Genomic DNA, 20,960 nt, shown 5'->3' with positions numbered 1-20,960 from the left:
AGAAAGAAAGAAAGAAAGAAAGAAAGAAAGAAAGAAAGAAAGAAAGAAAGAAAGAAAGAAAGAAAGAAAGAAAGAAGAAGAGAAAGAAAGAAAGAAACTAAGCAGCTTTTCTCTGATACATCCTTCTGCCATCTCCCCATGGGCCCCAAAGCAAGAGCCAGTCCACTAATGAATGAAACCCTGAGTCAAATTAAATCTTCTTTAAAATTAACTCTTGTTTTTCTCAGAAGTTCAGGTACAGTGGTGAAAAGCTGGACGGCCCCTCTGCTATACGCTTTCACACCATGTATCAACACAGGTCCAAAGATATGGGGCCAACCAATCACTGAACAAAACCTCTAAAACTGAGCCAAACAACCTTTTTCTCATTCACAGTCCTTTGAAGGATAAAATTTCCATTGGAATAGGGAATAAGAATGTAAGGTTTTGGTAATAGTCATCCTATGACTATTTTACCAAAAAATTAACCAAGTTTGTATTCATTACTAGCTTGTTTTATTTCAACCAGAAGCTTCATGTTTTTGGACAAAGGTTTTTATGTATATCATTCAAACAAAACAATGTATATCAGAAAAGAATGTGTCAGGTCCAGGAATGTGGCTCAAGTGGTAGAGCACTTCCCTAGCAAACACAAGGCCTTGAATTCAAACCCTAGTACTGCAAAAATAAATACATAAATAGGAACAATGCAGAACTGTACAAGTGACAACATGGTCAGAACTATTGAGGGCTGGAGATAGTACACAGCTAGGTAAGAGAACACAGCAATGAAAGACCTCCAAGTCAGGGCCTGCTCCACTCCATACACACTTAAGTGCTCTTAAACCTTCTGTTTTTCAGGAGAAATTTTGTGAATCAAAATTCTCTATCTAGTAGAAAGATAATTTAAGAAGCTGTATCTTTAATATGGATTTCCTAGACTGTCTGTAGACACCAGAGGTTCTAACACTGGCTGGAGCGCTGAACTGTTGTGATCTTTATAAGGAGAATATACGCGTCTGCACTGTCCACACCCAGGCAGCTTTCTGGGCTTCCTGCCCCCCTTGCAGTCTCACACTACCTCAACCCACTCAAATCTGGCTTCTGTACCCACTCTGCAGCTGAAACACGTGTCACCAGTTGTCAGTTGCACAGAAGTGATCCCTTCCTCCATGCCAACGTATACTTCCCGGTTCCTGCTTCTCAGGCTTACTAGTGTCTATCCTTTTCTCCAACCTGTATTTTACCTTTAAAAGTACAGGCTCCTGCCGGTCAGTAAGCCCTCCTTCCTTTTGACTCTGTTTTTTTTCTAGTGACTCCATTTTCCCCCAAAGGTGTGAACATCCTCCACAGGTGGAAGGAAACTGTCTCCAGCCCAGCTCAGCCCCACATCCTGATTCCAGCCCCTTCCGCCCACCTGCTCATGCAACACTACCCCCTGAGCATTATATTCAGTCTGGACAGATCGGAACACTTGGTCTTATCCCAAACCTAGGTGATGTCAATGGCAAATCTGCTTCTTTGGCGAGCTCTCTAGTGCTCAGTATATAGCATCACTCTGTAACCACTGCACTTGCCAGAAACCTGGGACTCATCCTTTCTTTACACAACACCAAGGGCATTAGTGGTCTTGTTGAGTCTACCTCCTAAATGATTTGCCAATCTGTTCACTTCTGTGTATCTTCACTTGGGCTATAGCCCAACCCATCATCATCATCACCACCACCACCACCTCCACCACTACCACCACCACCACCATCATCATCATCATCATCATCATCATCATCATCATCATCATCATCATCATCATCATCATCATCATCATCATCATCATCATCATCTCCTTTCTCCTCCTCCTCACTTCACTATTCAGTAGCTCCCCACTGGTTCTTTGAAACACTATGATTCTGCTCCATTCCATTATCTACTCAGGCTGTTTTAAATTCCAAATCTGATCACATCATTCCAGTTTTAATTTATTTTTTCCATTAGCATCAGAATTAAAAGTCTGCATGAAAATGGCAGGGCAGGGTCTATAGGCTAGGCCCTACCTGCCTCTCCAACCTTTTCATGAGCCATGTTCTCTCTCTTGTTTTTTTTTTAAACACATGGTTCTTTCTCTTCCTCAAAAGTTGCATCTTTTAGGAGCTGGGAAGGTGGCTCAGTGATAGAGCGCTTGCCTTGCATGCATGAGGCCCTGGGTTTGATTCCTCAGCACCACATAAGCAGAAAGATAAAGCCGGAAGTGGCGCTGTGGCTCAAGTGATAGAGCGCTAGCCTTGAGCTGAAGAGCTGAGGGACAGTGCCCAGGCCCAGAGTTCAGGCCCCACGATCTGACCCAAAAAAAAAAAAAAAGTTGCATCTTTTGCTGGGTGCTGATGGCTCACATCTGTAATCCTAGCTACTCAAGAGGTTGAGTTTTGAGGATTGGAGTTTGAAACCAGGCTGGGCAGGAAAGTCCATGGGACTCAAAAACACTTCTGAGAAAAAGCTGGAAATGGTGCTGTAGTTTAAATGGTAGGGCTCTAGCTTTGAGCAAAAAGAAGCTCAAAGGCTGGTTGTAGGTGGCTCACGCTTGTAATCCTAGCTACTCAGGAGGCTGAGATCTGAGGATTACAGTTCAAAACCAGCTCAGACAGCAAAATCCATGAGACTCTCATCTCCAGTTAACTTCTAGAAAACTAGAAGTGGTGCTGGGGATCAAAGTGGTAGAGTGCTAGGCTTGAGCAAAAAGCACCCAGGCCTTGAGTTTAAGCCCCACAACCAACAAAAAAAAAAAAAGAAAGAAAGAAAGAAAGAAAAACAAAGGAAAAGAAAGAAGGAAAGGAAGGAAGGAACGAAGGAAGGAACGAAGGAAGGAAGGAAGGAACGAAGGAACGAAGGAAGAGAAAAGAACAAAACAGTTGCACCTTTCCTATGTCAGTACCTTCAGTCTTACAGTTTCCCTTTCTCTATACCAGGAATTGAATAACTTTCGGGGACAGGGATAAATACAGGCAGTTGTGTGGTCAAGAGGCCATTGTCACCGATGCAATGCCTAGACCCTGACATTTATGGAACAAAAGCAGCAACAGAAAATAAGTAACTACAGCCCCAGCTGGTTGTCATGTCCTGTTCTAGAAAGCTAATCATCTATCACTTACAATCAATCATGTTCTCATTGAGACTTCCCCTATAAGAATGTCTGCATATTAAATGTGCATGGATCACAAAGTCTGTCTCCATCTCTGTCTCTGTCTCTCTCTTTCTCTTAATTTTTAATTTTTTGGCAGTACTCGGGACCTTGTATCATATCACTCTATCACTAAGCAAATCCTCCGGTGTTTCTTTGCTCTGATATTTTGGTGTAAGGTCTCCCTTCTTACCCAGGTACATGCCTGGACTATTGTCTACCTGTTTTAGGCTTTCTGAAGTAGCTAGGATGTCAGGAACAAACCACCATGCCCAGCTCCTTCCAACTAAGAGAATCTCACAGATTTTTCTCCCTGGACTGGCCTTGAACTTCAATTTTCCTGTTCTTAGTTTCCTAAGGAGCTAGGATTACAGGTGTGAGCCACCAGCACCTATTCCTCTTTTTAAAAAATGGATCATTATCATGGTTAATGAGACATTAGTGAAATTATTTTGTCAACAGCCATCATCATGTGTGCTCACCAAAGTAGGAGCCATATCTACTTTGCTAATTTGTTCCCAGCACCCGGCAGAAGAACATAATACATAGAAGTAACCAATAAATATCTGCTAAATGAATTTTTAAAATTTATTTTTTAGTGTCAGTCCTAGGCTTTGACCTCAGGGCCTACATACTGTCCCTGAGCATTTTTTTTTTTAATTTTGTGCTAGTACTGGGGATTGAGCTCAGGGCCTGGATGCTACCCCTGAGCTTTTTTTGCTTAATGCTAGTGCTTGACCACTTGAGTCACAGCTCCAATTCCGGCTTTTTTTGTGGTTAATTGGAGATAAGAATATGAAGGACTTTCCTGCTCAGTCTGGCCTCAAACCATGATCCTTAGATTTCAGCCTCCTGAGCAGCTAGGATTACAGGTGTGAGTCAGTGGCAGCCTGTTGCAGTGAATGAATTATGAATTTGCCCTGTGACTTTCACTTGGTAAATTTCCTTTTCTGAGTCTTCTCTATCTGGAAATGGAGATGACAATAACAGCTAGTTTCTGGGTTTGCCTCTAGGTACATAAAACAGTGTGCACGCAATATAACAACAAAAATTAATACTAGAATGATTCCTTGGTTGCCTATATCGGAGCAAACTATGGCACAAGTGCCAAATTGTCTGCTTTATTTTCTAAACTTTTTAAGCTAAGAATAGTTACTACATTTTTGTTCCAAAAAAGAACAAAAACAAAAACAAAGAACATCACAGAGAACAATGTGGCCTTAAAAGCTCTACAATATGGACTATGACCTATACAAAAAGTTTTCTGACCCTTGGCCTATAGCAGTGGCTAGGTTTAAGTAAATATTTCAAGAAGTGAATGAATGAATGATTAGATACTTTGTTACTATAGCTACACTTTACTATTTTTGTCAACTGAAAAGCAGTAACATTTTCTAACTGCTTTTCATATCCTCAATAGAGCAAGTAAGCAAAGTTGTAAAAATACACTATCATTATCTCTTCCCATGCTTTGTTTACTTAAGTTTAAAAAAGTAAACAAAATCTCTAGCATCTTCATATGCCTTTCATGATGTCAATGCTGTTTTTGAAACAGAGAAGGCACGTGGCCTCTAGAGAATGAGGTGGGGAGTTGGAGGTCAGACCATCCACTTCCACCACTAGTCTGATTGCTGCTGCTATGACAGCCATCATGAGGGGAAGTCCAGAGCGACAGAAGCAACTCAGTGCTGGCTGGATATTTGTTCCTGATGAATCCATTGTCACATAGAATTTAGAAATTACATATTGATTAAAAAATATTGAGAAGCTATGTTTCTTACCAAACCACAACAAAATCCAATATTACATAAAATGAAAAAGAAATGTGGATTCAACAGGTCAAGATCTGAGCTTGATCTCTGAATTGGGTCAAAGCCATTAGTCCCTGTGAACTGAGTTTCTCCGTCTATGAAAAGAGAGCACCTTGGAGGTGGCCATTATGAAGCAGGAGCTTTACTTGGTCCTTATATCAAGGTGGGCACTATCAGTACAACACCAATATGCATGTGAAGAAACAATGCTCGGAGATGGAAAGTGACTGGCTCAAAGTAATTCCATTAGAAAGGAGCCAGGGGTGGCAGTATAGTGCACACCTGTAATCCAGCATTAAGAAGCTGAGGCAAGAGGATTGTGAGTTTGAGGCCAGCAGAGAGTACAGAGACTCTATCTTACAAAAATTTTCCAAAACTTAATAAAAGACAGGGGAAGGGAAGTAGGAGAAAAATGAGGAAGGGGGTAACAAGTTTGACAAGAAACGTACTTACTACCTTACTTGTGTAACTGTAACCCCTCTGTACATCACCTTGACAATAAAAAAGAAAAAAGCCCAGGGTTTGGATCCAAATCCTGATGGTAATAATACTCTCAAAACAACTCTGATACCTACCATTTAGTCTACTACACATTTTGTCTTACACAAAGCATAGAAACCCTCACTTCAGAAGAAGAGTTCTGAAATTCCTTTCTAGGACCACCAACTTGGACCTTACAGGTGGATGGGTTTCCTCCACTATTTTATATTAAATCGAATCTGTATCTTTAGAGAAGAGCAAATAAAGAATGCGGCGCCTTCTCTGCAGGTCCTCAGAACACTGCAGATGCAATGACCTGGCGCACACCCTTGCATAGGCTGGTGATGCTAATCGCCACTTCCTGCTGGGCCGCAGCCATGGACAGCGCACATTCCACCCTCGGCCCCTCCATTACCTCTCCTTCATCGTCTCGTGCACTCGGCCATGCTGCACGCACTGCTCCTCCAACTCGCTGTTCCTCCTCTGTAACCTCTCCAGTTTCTCATATGTATACCTTTTTTCTTGATTGAGCTGAGCTATTTCAGATCTAGAGGTAGAAACACAGAAATAATAGATGTGAAAGGTTCTTTCTACTAACATACATATTTTGTTGCTGTTGCCGGTCCTGGGGCTTGAACTCAGGGCCTGAGCACTGTCCCTAGGCTTCATCTTGCTCAAGGCTAGTGCTCTTCTACTTGAGCCACATCTCCACTGCCAGTATTTTGCTAGTTTATTGGAGAGAAGACTCTCACAGATTTTCCTGCCTCAGCTAGCTTCAAACTGTGGTCTTCAGATCTTTGTTCTGCCTCCTGAGTAGCTGGAATTACAGGCATGAGGCACCAGTGCACAGCTTTAACTACATTTTTAAATGGTTTTCAATAGTACTAAGGTTTGAACTCAGGACTTTGCACTTGCTAGGTAGGTGCTCTACCATGCAAGTCACATCCCTAACCCTCCTTTTTTCTTTTTAGTTATTTTGTAAATGGTTTCTTCTACTTACAATAGAGCTAGTATGGACCATGATCCTTGTATCTTTTTTTTTTTTTTTTTGGTCATGGAGCTTGATCTCTGGGCCTGGATGCTGTCCTTTAGCTCTTCAGCTCAAGGTGAGATCCCTACCACTTGAGCCACAGCACCACTTCTGGTTTTCTGCTGGTTGATTAGAGACAAGAGTCTCACGGCCTTTCCTGCCTGAGCTGGCTTTGAAGCGCCATCCTTAGATCTCAGCCTGCTGAGTAGCTAGGATTACATGCGTGAGCCACCGGCAGCCAGCTCCTTCTATCCATGTCTCTACAATAATTGGGATGGCAGGTACCCACCACGTCTAGCTTTTTGCTATCAGCTGAGATAGGGTGTCTTGTGAACTTTCTGCATTTACTGCATGTTTTTCTTGTACAGCTTTATCTCAAACTCCATACTTAAACATTAACTATGCAATAAAAATTAAGTTACTATACATATATTATAGGGATGAAGGAAGAACTTACTCTAATAGAAATGGTTCAAGCATGACCAAATCTCTCTTTTAAAAGACAAGTATTTGTTATATGTTTACTGTAGACCAGGCCTGTGCTGCTAACGAAGCCTTAGGCCTAATTTCTAGAACACAGAGTCTCTTTTAGTTAGTGGAACCCATTTAGCAGCATGTGGCTGAAACTCCAGTTGTTCTATACTGGCTATCTCATGTGTCAATGTGGTTGGACCATGTGCCCTGATATTTGGCCACATGTTCTTCCCGATGTTTCTTGCAGGAGGAGATTAACATTTTAAATGGGTGGGCTCTGGGTAAAGCAGATTACCCCCTGTAGTGCTAGTGGGCCTCTTCCAATCAGATGAAGTGCTTAACAGAGGAAAGCTAACTTCTGAGTAAAAAGAGTTGTTGCCAACAGATTGGAGTTCGACTTGAATCACAACCCTTCCTGGCTCTCCAGCCTAATGAAGTAAGTGTCCATTTATCTAGACCTATGCTGATGCAGATCTATAGCAACAGAGCCATCAATAGACCAATGGATAGACATCCTGTTAGTTCTGCTTGTCCAGCAATTCTGGTTAATAAATTCTTTTAGAAGACTACTAATAAAGAACAGCAGTCTCCTGCCCTGCAACTTTGTCATCAAAACCATGCAGTGACAAATACTTTCAACTTCTATAAAGTTATTTCTTTCCTATCTTCCTCCATATTTATAGATGTGTTCATGCCGTTAACTCTCTTACGCCATTAACGGAGACATTTCAGCTAACCTATTATGACAGGGACTGAACTCCCTGGCAGGCCTCTTCTCGTACCTCCAGTTTCAATGTATGTACTAATCTCTCATTTGTGGTTGCATTATAATAAGTACTTGGTCCTTGCTGTCCAAAACCACATTGTGATTCTGGCAAGCCATCTTTTCCAGTGGTTGATTTCTACATGCTTTCCTCCAGTCACTTTTCTCAAGAGGTGGAACCTACAGTTTCCTGCTTCAGGGCACAGCCCTGACTGTCCAAGGAGGGGGTGGAAATCGCGGGTCAGAATACAGGCTTTTCTTCATCCCTCTGTTTGTTCTAACTTCAGTGCCCTAGTGCAGTCAGAATTCTCTGGCTTGGTCTCTTCAGAGAGGAAGCCCTGAGTCTTTGTAAAGTAGAAGCAGTGCCTGGCTCCAAGGATGAAGGTGGGAAAGCCCATTTGGGTTTCAGCTCCACCCCATTCTCCAAGTTTTCCTGAGATTGAGAGCAGATCAACTAGGTTTTGTTTGTTGGTTGTTCATGGGGCTTGAAGTTAAGACCTGAGTGCTGTCCTACAGCTTTCCTGCTCAAGGCTCTAGCACTTTGAGCCACAGCACCACTTCCCGTTTTCTGGTGACTAATTGGAGCTAAGAGTCTCATAGATTTTCCTGCCTGGGCTAGCTTCAAACCATGATCCTCAGATCTCAGCCTCCTAAGTGACTAGGATTACATGCGCCCGGCTCAGATAGGCTTGTTTTGTACATGTTTATTCCTCTCTGTAGATGTGAAGTCTGATATTTCTCCGCTCTTAAGTCAAATATGATTTACAAATGCTCTGCCTTCACCTATTCCATTTGGCATCACTGTATTCCCTTGGGTGATGGCTGAGGTCCTACAGGATATACGCTGTCTTAGATGACCATTTCAAGTCTCAAAGTTTGCAGATGAGAAGGGAGCCTATCCAAGAAAACTGTTTCTTTCTTTTAAATTGTGAACTGTTGCCACCATCCCTTTGTGCCCCAATGCCTTGCTAGCTGGGAGTGAAAGTATGAAATCCTTCTATATTATATTATCAATAGTACCTTAGACTAATGATTGGTTTGTTTCCTGAAGATTAAGAAAGACTCCTGGTATAAAACAGGACACCATGGGTAGGGCCAAATTCACTTCTCTTTGTTCTCACTGTATTTTCATAGTGGAGCAAAGGTCATCCCAAGGTCATCCCAAAAGAAGCTTGTCCAGGTCTTGCCAGCAGTTTCTAAAACCTCTAGCCTTTATACAGGTACTAGTCTACTATTCATTCCTTTCAATTGTAGCCTATCTTGCTAGATTACAGATAAGAACATAGCTTATCTCATTTTTAAACTCAGATCTGATCATCTGAACTTACTTCTCCTAATAAGAAAACACCGAAATTTGAAATAGTCCAAATGGGTTAATAATGACTTATATTTCAGAACCATTTACAATATAAAAGAACTTACAGCCGGGTGCTGGTGGCTCACGCCTGTAATCCTAGCTACTCAGGAGGCTGAGATCTGAGGATCTCGGTTCAAAGCCAGCCCGGGCAGGAAAGACTGTGAGACTCCTATCTCCAATAAACCACCAGAAAACCGGAAGTGGCGTTGTAGCTCACGTGGTAGAGCGCTTGCCTTGAGCTGAAGAGCTGAGGGACAGCGCCCAGGCCCAGAGTTCAAGCCCCATGACCGACAAAAAAAAAAAAGAACTTACAAGAAGTAATAATACAACTTTAATTTAGCATTTCTCCTAATTTTTACACTAAAAATAAATGAAAGGAGAAAAAAATCCTCAAATTAAATTAGGAAAAAAATGTCAAAAGAACTATTATCTATTTTCAAGTCCTCTCCAGGAAAAAGCATTTTAAAAAGGAAAATTACAATAATAGATTTTACAATATAAAAATGTAAAACCTTTACATATAAAAGCCATATATTTCAAAAACTCACATTTATGTGAGAATATTCTTTGTAGGAAGGTTTTTCCTAGAAAAAAAATAAAGTTGTTCAGAAGGTTGCTTAACTCAGAAATCTATGAAAGGAAATTGGTTAAATGGCTTATATAATGGAACACCAAGATATTGTTCTAATGATATAGGAACGTACTAGTGTTATTTATTGACTTTTAGTGTGACGTTCTTACTAATATATAAGAAATGGTAAATATTAAAAATGAGTCTGCATAGTGCAATTTCATTCTATATTTTAATTACCTTGACTTATATGCTATGGATACATTAATACTGATTATTTCTGGTGATAAGGGTAGAAATATATTTCTTATTTTATGAATTTTTAAAATGGACATGTAATGCTTTTATTTTTAGTTTTTTTAAAATAATGTTTTTAGCCAGGAGCTGGTGGCTCATGCCTATAATCCTAGCAACTCAGGAGGCTGAGATCTGAGGATCATGGTTTAAAGCCAGCTTGGGCAGAAAAGTCCATAGGACTCCTATCTCCAATGAACCAGGCAAAAACAAAATCCAGAAGTGGAGCTGTGGCTTAAGTCATAGAGCACTAGCCTTGAGCAAAAAAGCTCAGAGACAGAACCCAGGCCCTGAATTCAAGCCCCAAGACCAGCACACACAAAAATAGTATTTTTTAATTATCTTTTAAGTAGCTGTACAAAGGGGTTACCATTTAACAAGTCAGTTTATAAGTAAAATGCACCTAGATTGATATCACACATCTTTCACCATTCTCCCCTATCCCTCCCAAAGTAATGCTTTTTTAAAAAAAATCTTGATTTTGAAAAAAATTCATATTAAAACCAAATGCAGTATCATGCAGTGGGGGAAGTTGTGGTGGGAAGCAGGGAATATTTAGGAATTCTCCCTTCTTTCTACTAAAACTGCTCTAAAAATAAAGTGATTAATTAAAAAATACAAAGAACTAGGAAAATATTTACAAAATATGAAAAACAGCATCATTAAATAAAGTAAGAATCCTATTCTAACAAAACTAAATTCAGAAAAGTACACAGACTATAAAAATATCTACAAAAGAAATACAAATCATCAATAACATTTACATAATAGTCATTTTCATTATTATCCAAAGAAATGCAAAATAAAACCTGATACTACTGTCCAATATTTATCATAGGCCTACCCAAACAGTGGAATTCATCCTTTAATGATTTTCATTAACCTAGAGGGTAATTGTTCATTGTGTGAGATAAACAGTGCTGTTTAGATACTTGCCTAAGGTTACCCAAATGGTGAGCAGCCAGACCAAGCCTAAATGAGCAGTCCATCCCATCTGCAACCCCACCTTGCCCTCTTTTCTTCTTCAGTTTCTCACTTTTGGACATCACATACTGACAGGGGCAGATGCATACTGTGTAGAACTTAGTGTAGCCCTTGTTAATATCCTCAGGCAAACTCAGAGCCTTCCAGGCAGGGATCCATCTTAGACATCTCTATCATGGGGACCATTAGGCCATTTTCATATTGTCTTTTATAGTAAGTAAACATTTAAAAATTTGTAAATATCTAACATATCAATGCATAAAAATTATCTAATTAAACTTTTGTTTCCTGAGTATTTACTGATGTAGAATTATGTTCATTAGTAAGACAACATTGAGAAAAAAGCAGTGGCAAAACTGTGTTTGTAGCATAATCTCAGTCATAACATCAATGGAACACATTTACACAGACATGAAAGATGACTGAACAGAAATATGTCAAAAGTGAACAGCAGTTATCTCAGGGTGGTAATGTCACAGGAAATGTTTCCTTAATTCTTCTTTGTATTTACCAAATTCTCTACATTGAGTAAGTCTTACATAATCAAAAAATACAAATGTTATTAGAAAGTACTCATTAATACAATATGTATTATTATAACAATCTCTTGCTTTATTTGCAATTTTGTGTTTTTTCCCTTATAATGGGGGAAGTTGCATACCACCTTTCACTGTTCAGTACAAATTTGGCATATGTGCAAACATGTCACTCTTCATCTGTGTAGAGCTCGCAACACATCATAAAACTATTTGTAGTCCAAAAAGTAAACTTACAAGTTTGTATGTTAGTCTTCAAGATACATTATGACATGCTTATGCTTGTATTCAATAAGAGAACTGACAGTAATGTATTTCCATAGGTAATTTCTGGCTTTATAGAAGCATGAACTTACCCCTGTTTTTTTTTTTTTTTGCATACCAGCTATATATAATTACATTTGCATGAAATGTAGGACATTTTGCTACTATAAGTCAGACTATAGTAATAATTTCGGTTAAAGAAAAGTGGGACACCTTCATTTTTTATTCTTTTGGATTGTAGTTTGATTTTTTGGTAACAATTAGCATAAGGCCACTATCAGTCTCCTCTCGTGTAATATAATTTTTGTAGTATTCCAACCTAATGTCATTTAACCATGCAAGGGGAAAAAAAACAGTTCAGCCGGGTGTGTGTTCTTTTACTTCAATTAAACTCACACAGTTGGAGACCTACTGTTGCCAAAACAGTAATATAATTTATACATTATAGTCCACACAGTAAAACTATACTAAAAGTCATTTAACAATATTTATAACACCATAAAATACAGTGTTAAAATATATGAACTGCAATATGTACCAAAATTATAAAATTTGTTTCTCATCATCAGTGATTAAAACCAGGATGATTGCTCTAGCCTCAATACTCACAACCCTGGTGACAGATTAGAATTCAAATCTTAATGATCAATTTACAATTAACAAGATAGAAGTGAAACAAATTAAACCAACCATTATATATAACGAGACCCCATGGACTCCCATTGTTCCTCTTAATTACAAAACGCAAATCACAAATACACAATGGGCAATGTTAGACATCAATCCGCAAGCCTAGCAACCCAGAAAGTGACAATGACAGGGAAGAAGAGAAGTGAAACCACACGGCCCTGGTCCTGAGCTCTGTGCCGCTGCTCTCTGCGTGCTTAGGTACAACCCGGCCTGGGGTGAGGGGCCACACCTGTCCCAGCCAGCACCCAGCATTCTGCAGCTATATTCAGGCCAGGCTTTAGATCACACTACAAATCATACTGTTAATATTTTGCCTGGAGAGAGGAGGCAGTTCCTTCACTTGGATAAAGAAAAATCACAGATGTAACAAAGATATTTACGTATCTGCATTGAGCTCCCCCAAGAACAACTTCACACCTGCAATCAGCTTTCAGAGTATTGGGATGCAGACAGAAGGGACAGCTAAAGTTCATGTGGCTTTGACTAAAATCAGCCAGGACTTCTGCCTGGTGTCAATTACAGACAAGATGGCATTCATTCTCTTGCCTGATGATCACACATGAGCGACAAAAACACAGAATCGGCAGGTCCTTTTTAGTTTCAGCGTGTGACGTGCCATTCACAGCCCCCTAGGTTGCAGACACAACGACATGTAGAGTGCAGAGCACACACAGGGCAGAAGGTTCTGTGCTAATCATTAAGAAGGCTGCATAAGAGTAAAATCAGTTTTCTCAATGCAATGTCCTGACTACTTGGAGAGAAAACACACGCAAAACACACACATACACACATACACACACACACACACACACACACACACACACACACAGTACCATTTTAAAATGTTTCAAAGAGCAGCATCCCATGAGGCTGGGCAGAGAGACGAAGTGTACCGGCACCGTGAGCCCAGGCTGTCAGTCTCTCCAGTGATATGCCTAGATCTGAGCAAAAAGCTACTTCAAATGGTCTGAATCTATTTGTTTAATATGTCATTTGAGTAACACAAAATGCTCACAGAAATGTTGCTAATAAGGAAAGGAAGGCAAAAGAAATGTGTTTTGAATTAGTAATCAATATAAAATAAGTATACCTACTTTCAGGAAAATTTTTACTGTATTCGGGAAGAAAATCTGGGCCCAAATTGCCATATGGATAAAATAATGATTTTGGAGCTGACTTTCCACAATGACAAAATGCTAAGATTTTTCCTTGCATCGAAGCACAGTAGAAATGACTTAGCCCAATGTTTGGTATATGGTGTACAGGAGTATATCCCAGAGGGCTTCTAGGGCTTATTACATTTTTTTTATTATTTTAAAAGAAACATTCATGACAGCATTAAAAAAGAAATGCATGCATTACCTGACTTCTATAACTGTAAGCCCTCTATATATCATCTTTACACTAACAATAACATTAAAAGTTAAAAAAGTAAATAAAAGAAGGAACATTCTGAACTCTTCAGGTTTTATAGGTGGCTTCACAGCAGAAAGCAACATCGAAATGGAATGTTAAATTTGGCATGAATGAGCTGTTGGAAATGTCATAGTAGGAAACCAGAGAGAAATGAGACTGGCATTGATAAGAAATCAACAAACAAACAACACCTAAATCACAGTTAGTCTATCTACTTCTTTCTTGTTAGGCATACAAAATACACCATTTAAAAACTTTAGAAGCTCCTTAAAGTTTTAAAGTAGTAAGTGGTAATTTACTCGCAGGCCTTAGTTTTTAATCGCCTACATGTAGGTGCCTACTTTAAGTCACCAGATCTAGCCAAGTAGTTACCAGAACATGATCTGCACCACAACCATGTCTACCTCTTTTTGATGCTGCTTTGCCCTTGGAAAAGTTTCCACTGTGGTACACAGGCTTTGTGTTTGTCAGAAAACGGCACTCAGACTTTCACTGGCTAAAATAATAAGAGTTTGGAAGAGTTACAAATTGCCAGTTAAGGCCCTTCAGATAAAGGCACCAATGACAACAATAGCACATGTCTGTTACTACGTGGGAAAAGCTGGGAAAGGTGCCTCACAGCTGGCATTCCACGTCTGTGGCTCTGAACCTATGGGTGAAGATAACCATGGGTTAAAATACCAAGTCTCTACTCAACATGCATTCTTTTTGGTCATTCTTCCCTGTACAACACAGTATAACAACTATGTACAGAGCATTTGCACTGCATCAGGTGTTACAAGCAATTGAGATAGGATTTCAGGTATGTGCGAGAGAACTGGGAATGGTAGATCACTTGCATAGCATGCATGAGATCTTGGTTCCATCCCAAACATAGCAAACATTGAAATGAAAAAGATAAAACACAGAGGAGAATGTTTCTAAATTCTATACAAATACAAACTCAAATACCATGTCATTTTGTATAATGGATTGTGCATCTACAGATGTGGGTATCCCAGGGTCCTTGAAACAACCAATTCCCTGTGGATACTGTAAGACGGCAAGGTGTGCATGCCTGCATGCGTGTATGCGTGCATGGATATGTGTATGTAGGTATATGTGCTTCTCTCCTTCTTTTTGAATTCCAAAGAGTTCTTTTCTGCATCCTGCCTGACATCAAGAAAGAAACAGGCTGGCACTGGCAATCAGATCAGCATGTGGGGTATAGCACTACACCTGTTTGTTTCATTCATTCATCATTCATTCAATAAACATGCATTGGGTGCCATCTATGTGTCAGATACAAAGACGCACGTTCAGTTTACAAAGTAGTGGTCAGGAGCTGGAGGAATCAGAAGCAAGAGGAGCAAGGGGCACTGAGATTCGAGTTCTCTAGATCTGTACAGAGTAAGTTGATAGGTCTAAAGGAAGAAAAGGGACACAGAATAGAGCTTCACCTTGGCTCACAGTCCAAGTACAACTACTTCTCCATGGGCTTTAAAGGTTAACTTTCCCTTCTTAACCTTTCCCACATTGCTACAGTAGCCAGAATTGTCCACCCCACCCCCACCTCCCTAACCCCACCCTGTCCTTCCCTTGGGTCCTCTCCCCTCCAATCTTCTTCTCTTCTGTCCTCTTCTTGTTTTTTGTTTTTTTCCTTCTCATTTAAAAGGGGTTCTGGCTATACTGCCCAGGCTCAAGCACACTTCTGCTTTACCATCTTGAAGATTGGGGGGCTTGGGTGCTCCACATCTGACAGATGCATATAAAATACTACAGTTATCCTAAGAAAGTCTATAGACTTGGGAACTAGAAATTCCTAGATTAGATAGACCTATAGATCTTCCAGTCAGCAGCTATTTAAACAGTTTTGGTTTCCTTACCTGTAAAAGAAAATAATAATTCCTGTCTCAAGCTATTGTAATTAAGTAATGCATGTATTAATTAATACATCTTCATCTCATCAATTTCCCTAATTATTTGACCTAAAGGTATCTTTTGTGTGTTCATGGAGACTTCTCCTATTAAACTATGTTAACTCTGTCATCAGAGGGTTTAAAAAGTGTTCTACCTGTCTGCATCTGCTATTACAATAATTGCCACCTTGATATTTGTTTTCTGAAATGTCATCATTTCAATTCTAAACATTAAAAGTCAGGTAACAGTATGCATACGTAATTATTGAAAAACACCTAGGCTGGGCTGGGCAATAGCTCCATGGTCAGAGCTTGCCTACCACACACAAGGTCCCCGGGCTCCACACCTAGCACCAGACAATAAACAAATAAATGTGTCTGCATGAACAATGATGAAAATGTTCACTCAGAACTTATTTTCACAGAAAACTTTCATCAGCAGATAATTTTAACAATAGATGACAACATAGTATAAATGCTATTTTTTAAGGAAAAATTAAGTAATCAAGCAAACAGCACTCTGGAAGGATTATGTAACAGTACCTACCTGCTTTTTTGAGATATTTCTTCCAATTTCTTGGCTAATGTACAGCACTCTTCCTTTAACTTTGTCAAAAATGTATTCTGGGAGGTCAGCAAGGAATACTGTTCATTTTCTAGAAATAACAATAAACCCACCAACATAAGACTTTTAAGGTTTTATTTGTGCAGTGTCCCCATATCTGCATATGATCACAACATATTTCTTGGAAGCTACTAGATTGCTTTCACTGTCCTAAGTTAAAGGACGTGTCATCTGGCAAGGCAGTGTTCCTTGTGAGACATTTCTTTCATAATAAAATTATACACCATCAACATTTTTATCATATCAGCTTGTGTAACATTTTAGCATGTTCATAAATTGTCAAATACCTCAAGTGAAGTCATAGATGCTTATATCTTTGTAATATGCAAGATATTATATTTTATTTTGACAATTTTACTATAAACAGTGTCAAAATTCTCACAACCAGATAATTCTGAACTAAAATCATCAAGGAAATCTCTTTGGGGCTGTAACTCACGCTTTATGTTTTGCATTTGCACAAAATTTTCCACCACCCCTCCTTGACTTTTGCATATGTTCCCCAATTATGAAGGTGAAATACATGATCTTACACTGGACTTTACTGTCAATACTGTCATTGCCAATACAATGAATAGTTGTTCAAAGAAACTGAAAAGTGTAATTGTGTGTACACACAATAAAAGGAAGTGTTCTTGAGGGAATTTTAGCAACTGAAAACTCTTATCTACTCTCAGATTCTGCCAACAAACCTGGGGTCACTAGGATTCTGCTGGAAGTTGGGGCAAATGATCACTTAACCTTTAATTTCCTTTTTGGGACGTTTAGTGGAAAAACTGCTCCTAAAATCGGGTGACTTTTCATTTCTTCTGGCCAAATGCTATGAAAAGAAATTCTCCACTGCAAGGGCTGAGGGGAATTGTGCAAGTCATTATATCATCTGCTTTTTAAAAAAAATGAGTAAATAGATTATTTAATAAGATTTATGGTAGTGATTTTTCACCTATGGGAGGAGAAATATTATTTAATATATCAATGAATATAATCTACATTATATCTTGTGAAAATTACCTCTGAGTAATTACTCTCTTTCAATTTTAGCTAATTGATTGGCAAAAAGCATATAACATAGAAAGCAAAATAAATCAAGACACTTAAATTAAGCAACATCTTTCTGGAAGAGGCAGGATCAATTAAACTTTGTTTTAATAGTATACAGCATAGAAAATGTGGTGTGGAATTATAATGACTGACACTGTCTTGTTTTGACTAACACTGTCTGTGAACACACAACTCAAAAGTGAAAGGAACTACAGAATGCTCCGACTGAACAAATCAAACTGCCTATTTTCAAAGTGCATTTTACTTTCAAATTAAAGGTAAAGAGTTACTGGCCAATTCAGTCTGCAGAACATTGCCAACGTGATGAAAGATGGCAATTTTTCGCCAAGCTGCCAGCTGTGGTCAGTGCCTTGTATTAGTGAATTTTAACAGCAGTTGTGAGAACTTGAAGAATGCAAAGGATTAAACATCACTCGAGATTGGATTGGGGGAGGTGGGGAAATCATACAAATGCTAAAAATGTTCGAAGCTGCAAAGATTAAATAAAGGAACATATCAATTTGGAGCCACTGAATTACATCCAGCTGCGACAGTGAATTAAGAACCGATTAATGGCTAAAGCTTTTCTCCAGTTTGGATGCTGAAGCAAACTCATTAGGCTTTTAGAGTAGCTATAATGTGTGTACTGTGGGAACTGTTCAGTGCTATTCAGGAGACTCTAACTGTAAGCTCAGAGCATTTCCCGCAGAGCTTCTGATGCTATTTTCTTTATATAACATGTGTGCCTGAAAACCAAGCCAAAAACAAGCCCTTTGTTTTTCTACTTTGTTGTGGTCTCTCTCAGCTTTACGTTTCTTGAACACAGGTAAATAAACTCATAATCCAGATGGTGCAACAGATGTGTGAGCAGCACTCTGAAATCAACAGACAGTGGGCAATACTTTCCATTTTCTCTTTTAAACGCTAACTAATATGTAATTCGGAATCTCCGGTGTAGTTAGCATCTGCTCCCTTCGGCCAGCCAAAGGTTACAGGTGTTCCTGATGTCATTTCACAGTAAGGCGTGGGCCTGGCTGGTAAGCAAGTGCCCAGGCTCTAATCTCTCCCTACCACCCACCAGTTTTGTCGTGCTGGGTCTCCATTTGCTGTATCTTCTGTGTCAGCTCCTGTTCTCGCTGCTGAGCCTGAAGGGCTTGGGCCTTTGCTTCGTTACTAAAGCTCTGCTGAATGCTATCTTTTTCCAGTCTGCAAAACAGAGAGAAGACACAGAAATGGGATCTGCAGGTGCCCGGACCTCCGCACTTCCCTGCAGATCACAGAGTGGACAGGCAGTGAATTGTTAAACGTAAGAAGACTGTCTCTCCACAGCACTCCCAACCCCAGAAGGCAGAAAATCAAAGGCTTCCTCATGCAAGGTGAGATGCATGGCACACTGACTAAAGCTCTAAAAAAAAAATCATGACAATTCAACACTGAATTCTATAATCTTTAAGCGCGTGCACACACACACACACACACACACTTTTGCTGTAACATTCTTACTATTTTGCACTAACAATCAGTCTTTATAGTTTTGCACTAACAAATCAATCTTCAGAGTGGTCAATATTTCCTAAAGATTATTCCAAAAATAATGTAACTCAATTCTTAAGGAAAACTGAGATTCCTAAAACTAGAGGACTCTAAAATGGAATCTTAACTGCCACACGGGGAGACCCTCTCTAGAGGCCAGCAAGCAGTTCTGCAGCATGGTGCATGTGTGCACTAAGTATGAAGATGCAAACCAAAAGATGCCCATAGCACTTCCTGGCAAAATCTCTCTTCAGATTGTGTTAACTGATCTGGCAGGGTGAGAAGCTTCACAGGCAGAGACAGCGTCCCATTCCACCATGGTAGGACATCCTCCTAGCCCACAAGGCTGTATCTCAGCCCCGTGGTTCCTAAAGGGAGAAAGGCCACCAGTGACCACCTGCCACGTCGGTTCTTCAAGCTCTAAGAATGAGAAAGTGATAGGAGGGTTTTCTTCAATTAAGGGACTTAGTTATTTCTAACGCCTGATCTCCTTGTGGGCATTTCTCAACCACGCTGCTTTAGTTTACTAATTGAGATATTTACTGCCTTGCCTTTGCCAAACTAAAAATAAACAATTCCATAAAGCTATCACTACCAGTCTATGTACCGCTGTGGAACTTCAATTCACTGGCTTCTAATTATAAAGCAACATAAGGAAAGCCTGTATTGAAATTGGTCAATGCATGTGGTAATGTTGTAGTGTAAAATTCCAGAATGAAAATACACCCACACCTCACTCAAATGGAATCATCAGGGGTCCATGCTAAATGTGAAATAAGGTCCCTTCTGGTACTTCTAACAACAACACCCCCTGGAAGCAGTCCAAGGTCTTGTCTCACACTCGGTTCCAAAGTAGTATATTGCAACAAACGGATAGTCAGACAAGGCTACTTTCTGCCTTCCCCACCACACCACAGATTTTCTGGCTGGAGACCACTGCACATGTTTCCTCTTCTTGCTGGGGTGTCCTCACCCACCGATCCAGCCTCGGCATATGCATGGCATTCCTTTAGGGCCTTCCTCGCCTCTTCCTCCAGCATGACTACCTTCCCTCAGTAACCTCACTATCTGTTGGGACATCCTACAAAGACATCTATCACACTTTGGCTATTGGTTTACATGTCTGTATCCTGCTGTCACCGTGATCTTTCTATCTGGAGCCCACATCGGTCCATGGCACACAGGCAATGGGCAGTGACAGTGTGATGATTAGATGTTCTTATACCCTTTCCACCGTGGGGGAGGAAGGGCACAGACTAAGTGAGCCTGGAACAAGCTGCACAGGACTTACGTGATGGGGGTAAAAATTTTCACACACTCCACTTGAGTGCTTGCACAAGATGGCTCGTGGGGGGGGGGGGGGAGGCACTAACAGCTGGAGATGCTGCTGCTGAAGGAAGCGACTTCAAAGGACCTCTGTGTCGGAGCTATGGCCAGAGCATACGGGCAGGGAGGACAGGAGGAGCTCTGAGACCCCTAACCACCGGTAGCCATAAAATTCACTCTCCAAAAACCCAGTATACATTGGAAAGGGAAAATGGGTATTTTATTAATAATTATGCCAAAATCATAGTCATACCTAAGACTATCTGCTGCGAACGGGGCCTTACAGATCCCCAGTGTAAAGAGCCGCCAGTCTCATGGAGACACTCCGATTAACCAGGTTACAGATCCCCAGCATAAAGGGCCATCAGCGTCTGAGACACTCTGACTGACCAGGAAAGAAGAACCACTTATAAAATGATCCACTCATAGGCTGCATAATGAATGACTTAGATGCAAATGTAAAATCAAAACTACTTACTTAGAAAAGCCTATTTTTTTTTTTTTTTTTGGTCCCGTTGTGGGGCCTGAACTCTGGGCCTGGGCGCTGTCCCTCAGCTCTTCAGCTCAAGGCTAGCGCTCTACCACTTGAGCCACAGCGCCACTTCCGGCTTTTTTCTTTTTGCTTATGTGGTGCTGAGGAATGGAACCCAGGGCCTCATGCATGCAAGGCAAGCGCTCTGCCACTGAGCCACCTTCCCAGCCCAAAAAGCCTATTT

The 20,960-nt window shown here is 40.2% G+C and overlaps 1 protein-coding gene across 2 annotated transcripts in view; it reads right to left on the bottom strand.

Moving 5' to 3' along the window:
- Window positions 1–20,960, bottom strand: part of Sdccag8 (SHH signaling and ciliogenesis regulator SDCCAG8) — a 181,299-nt gene that overhangs the window by 51,056 nt on the left and 109,283 nt on the right. The window contains exons 14-16 of one of the 2 annotated variants that reach the window (XM_042701142.1): window positions 18,464–18,591; window positions 16,267–16,375; window positions 5,858–5,989 (exon numbers count right to left, since the gene is read on the bottom strand). In XM_042701142.1, coding sequence (XP_042557076.1) covers window positions 5,858–5,989; window positions 16,267–16,375; window positions 18,464–18,591 — 369 coding nt within the window. The remainder of the gene's footprint in view (window positions 1–5,857; window positions 5,990–16,266; window positions 16,376–18,463; window positions 18,592–20,960) is intronic. The other variant, XM_042701143.1, reaches the window with a different exon arrangement.

The sequence above is a fragment of the Dipodomys spectabilis genome, unplaced genomic scaffold (assembly GCF_019054845.1).
Source record: "Dipodomys spectabilis isolate Male_0828 unplaced genomic scaffold, ASM1905484v1 ptg000288l, whole genome shotgun sequence".
Taxonomy (NCBI): domain Eukaryota; kingdom Metazoa; phylum Chordata; class Mammalia; order Rodentia; family Heteromyidae; genus Dipodomys; species Dipodomys spectabilis.
Note: the sequence above shows the minus strand (reverse complement) of the source record. Positions and strands in the feature narration are given on the sequence as shown.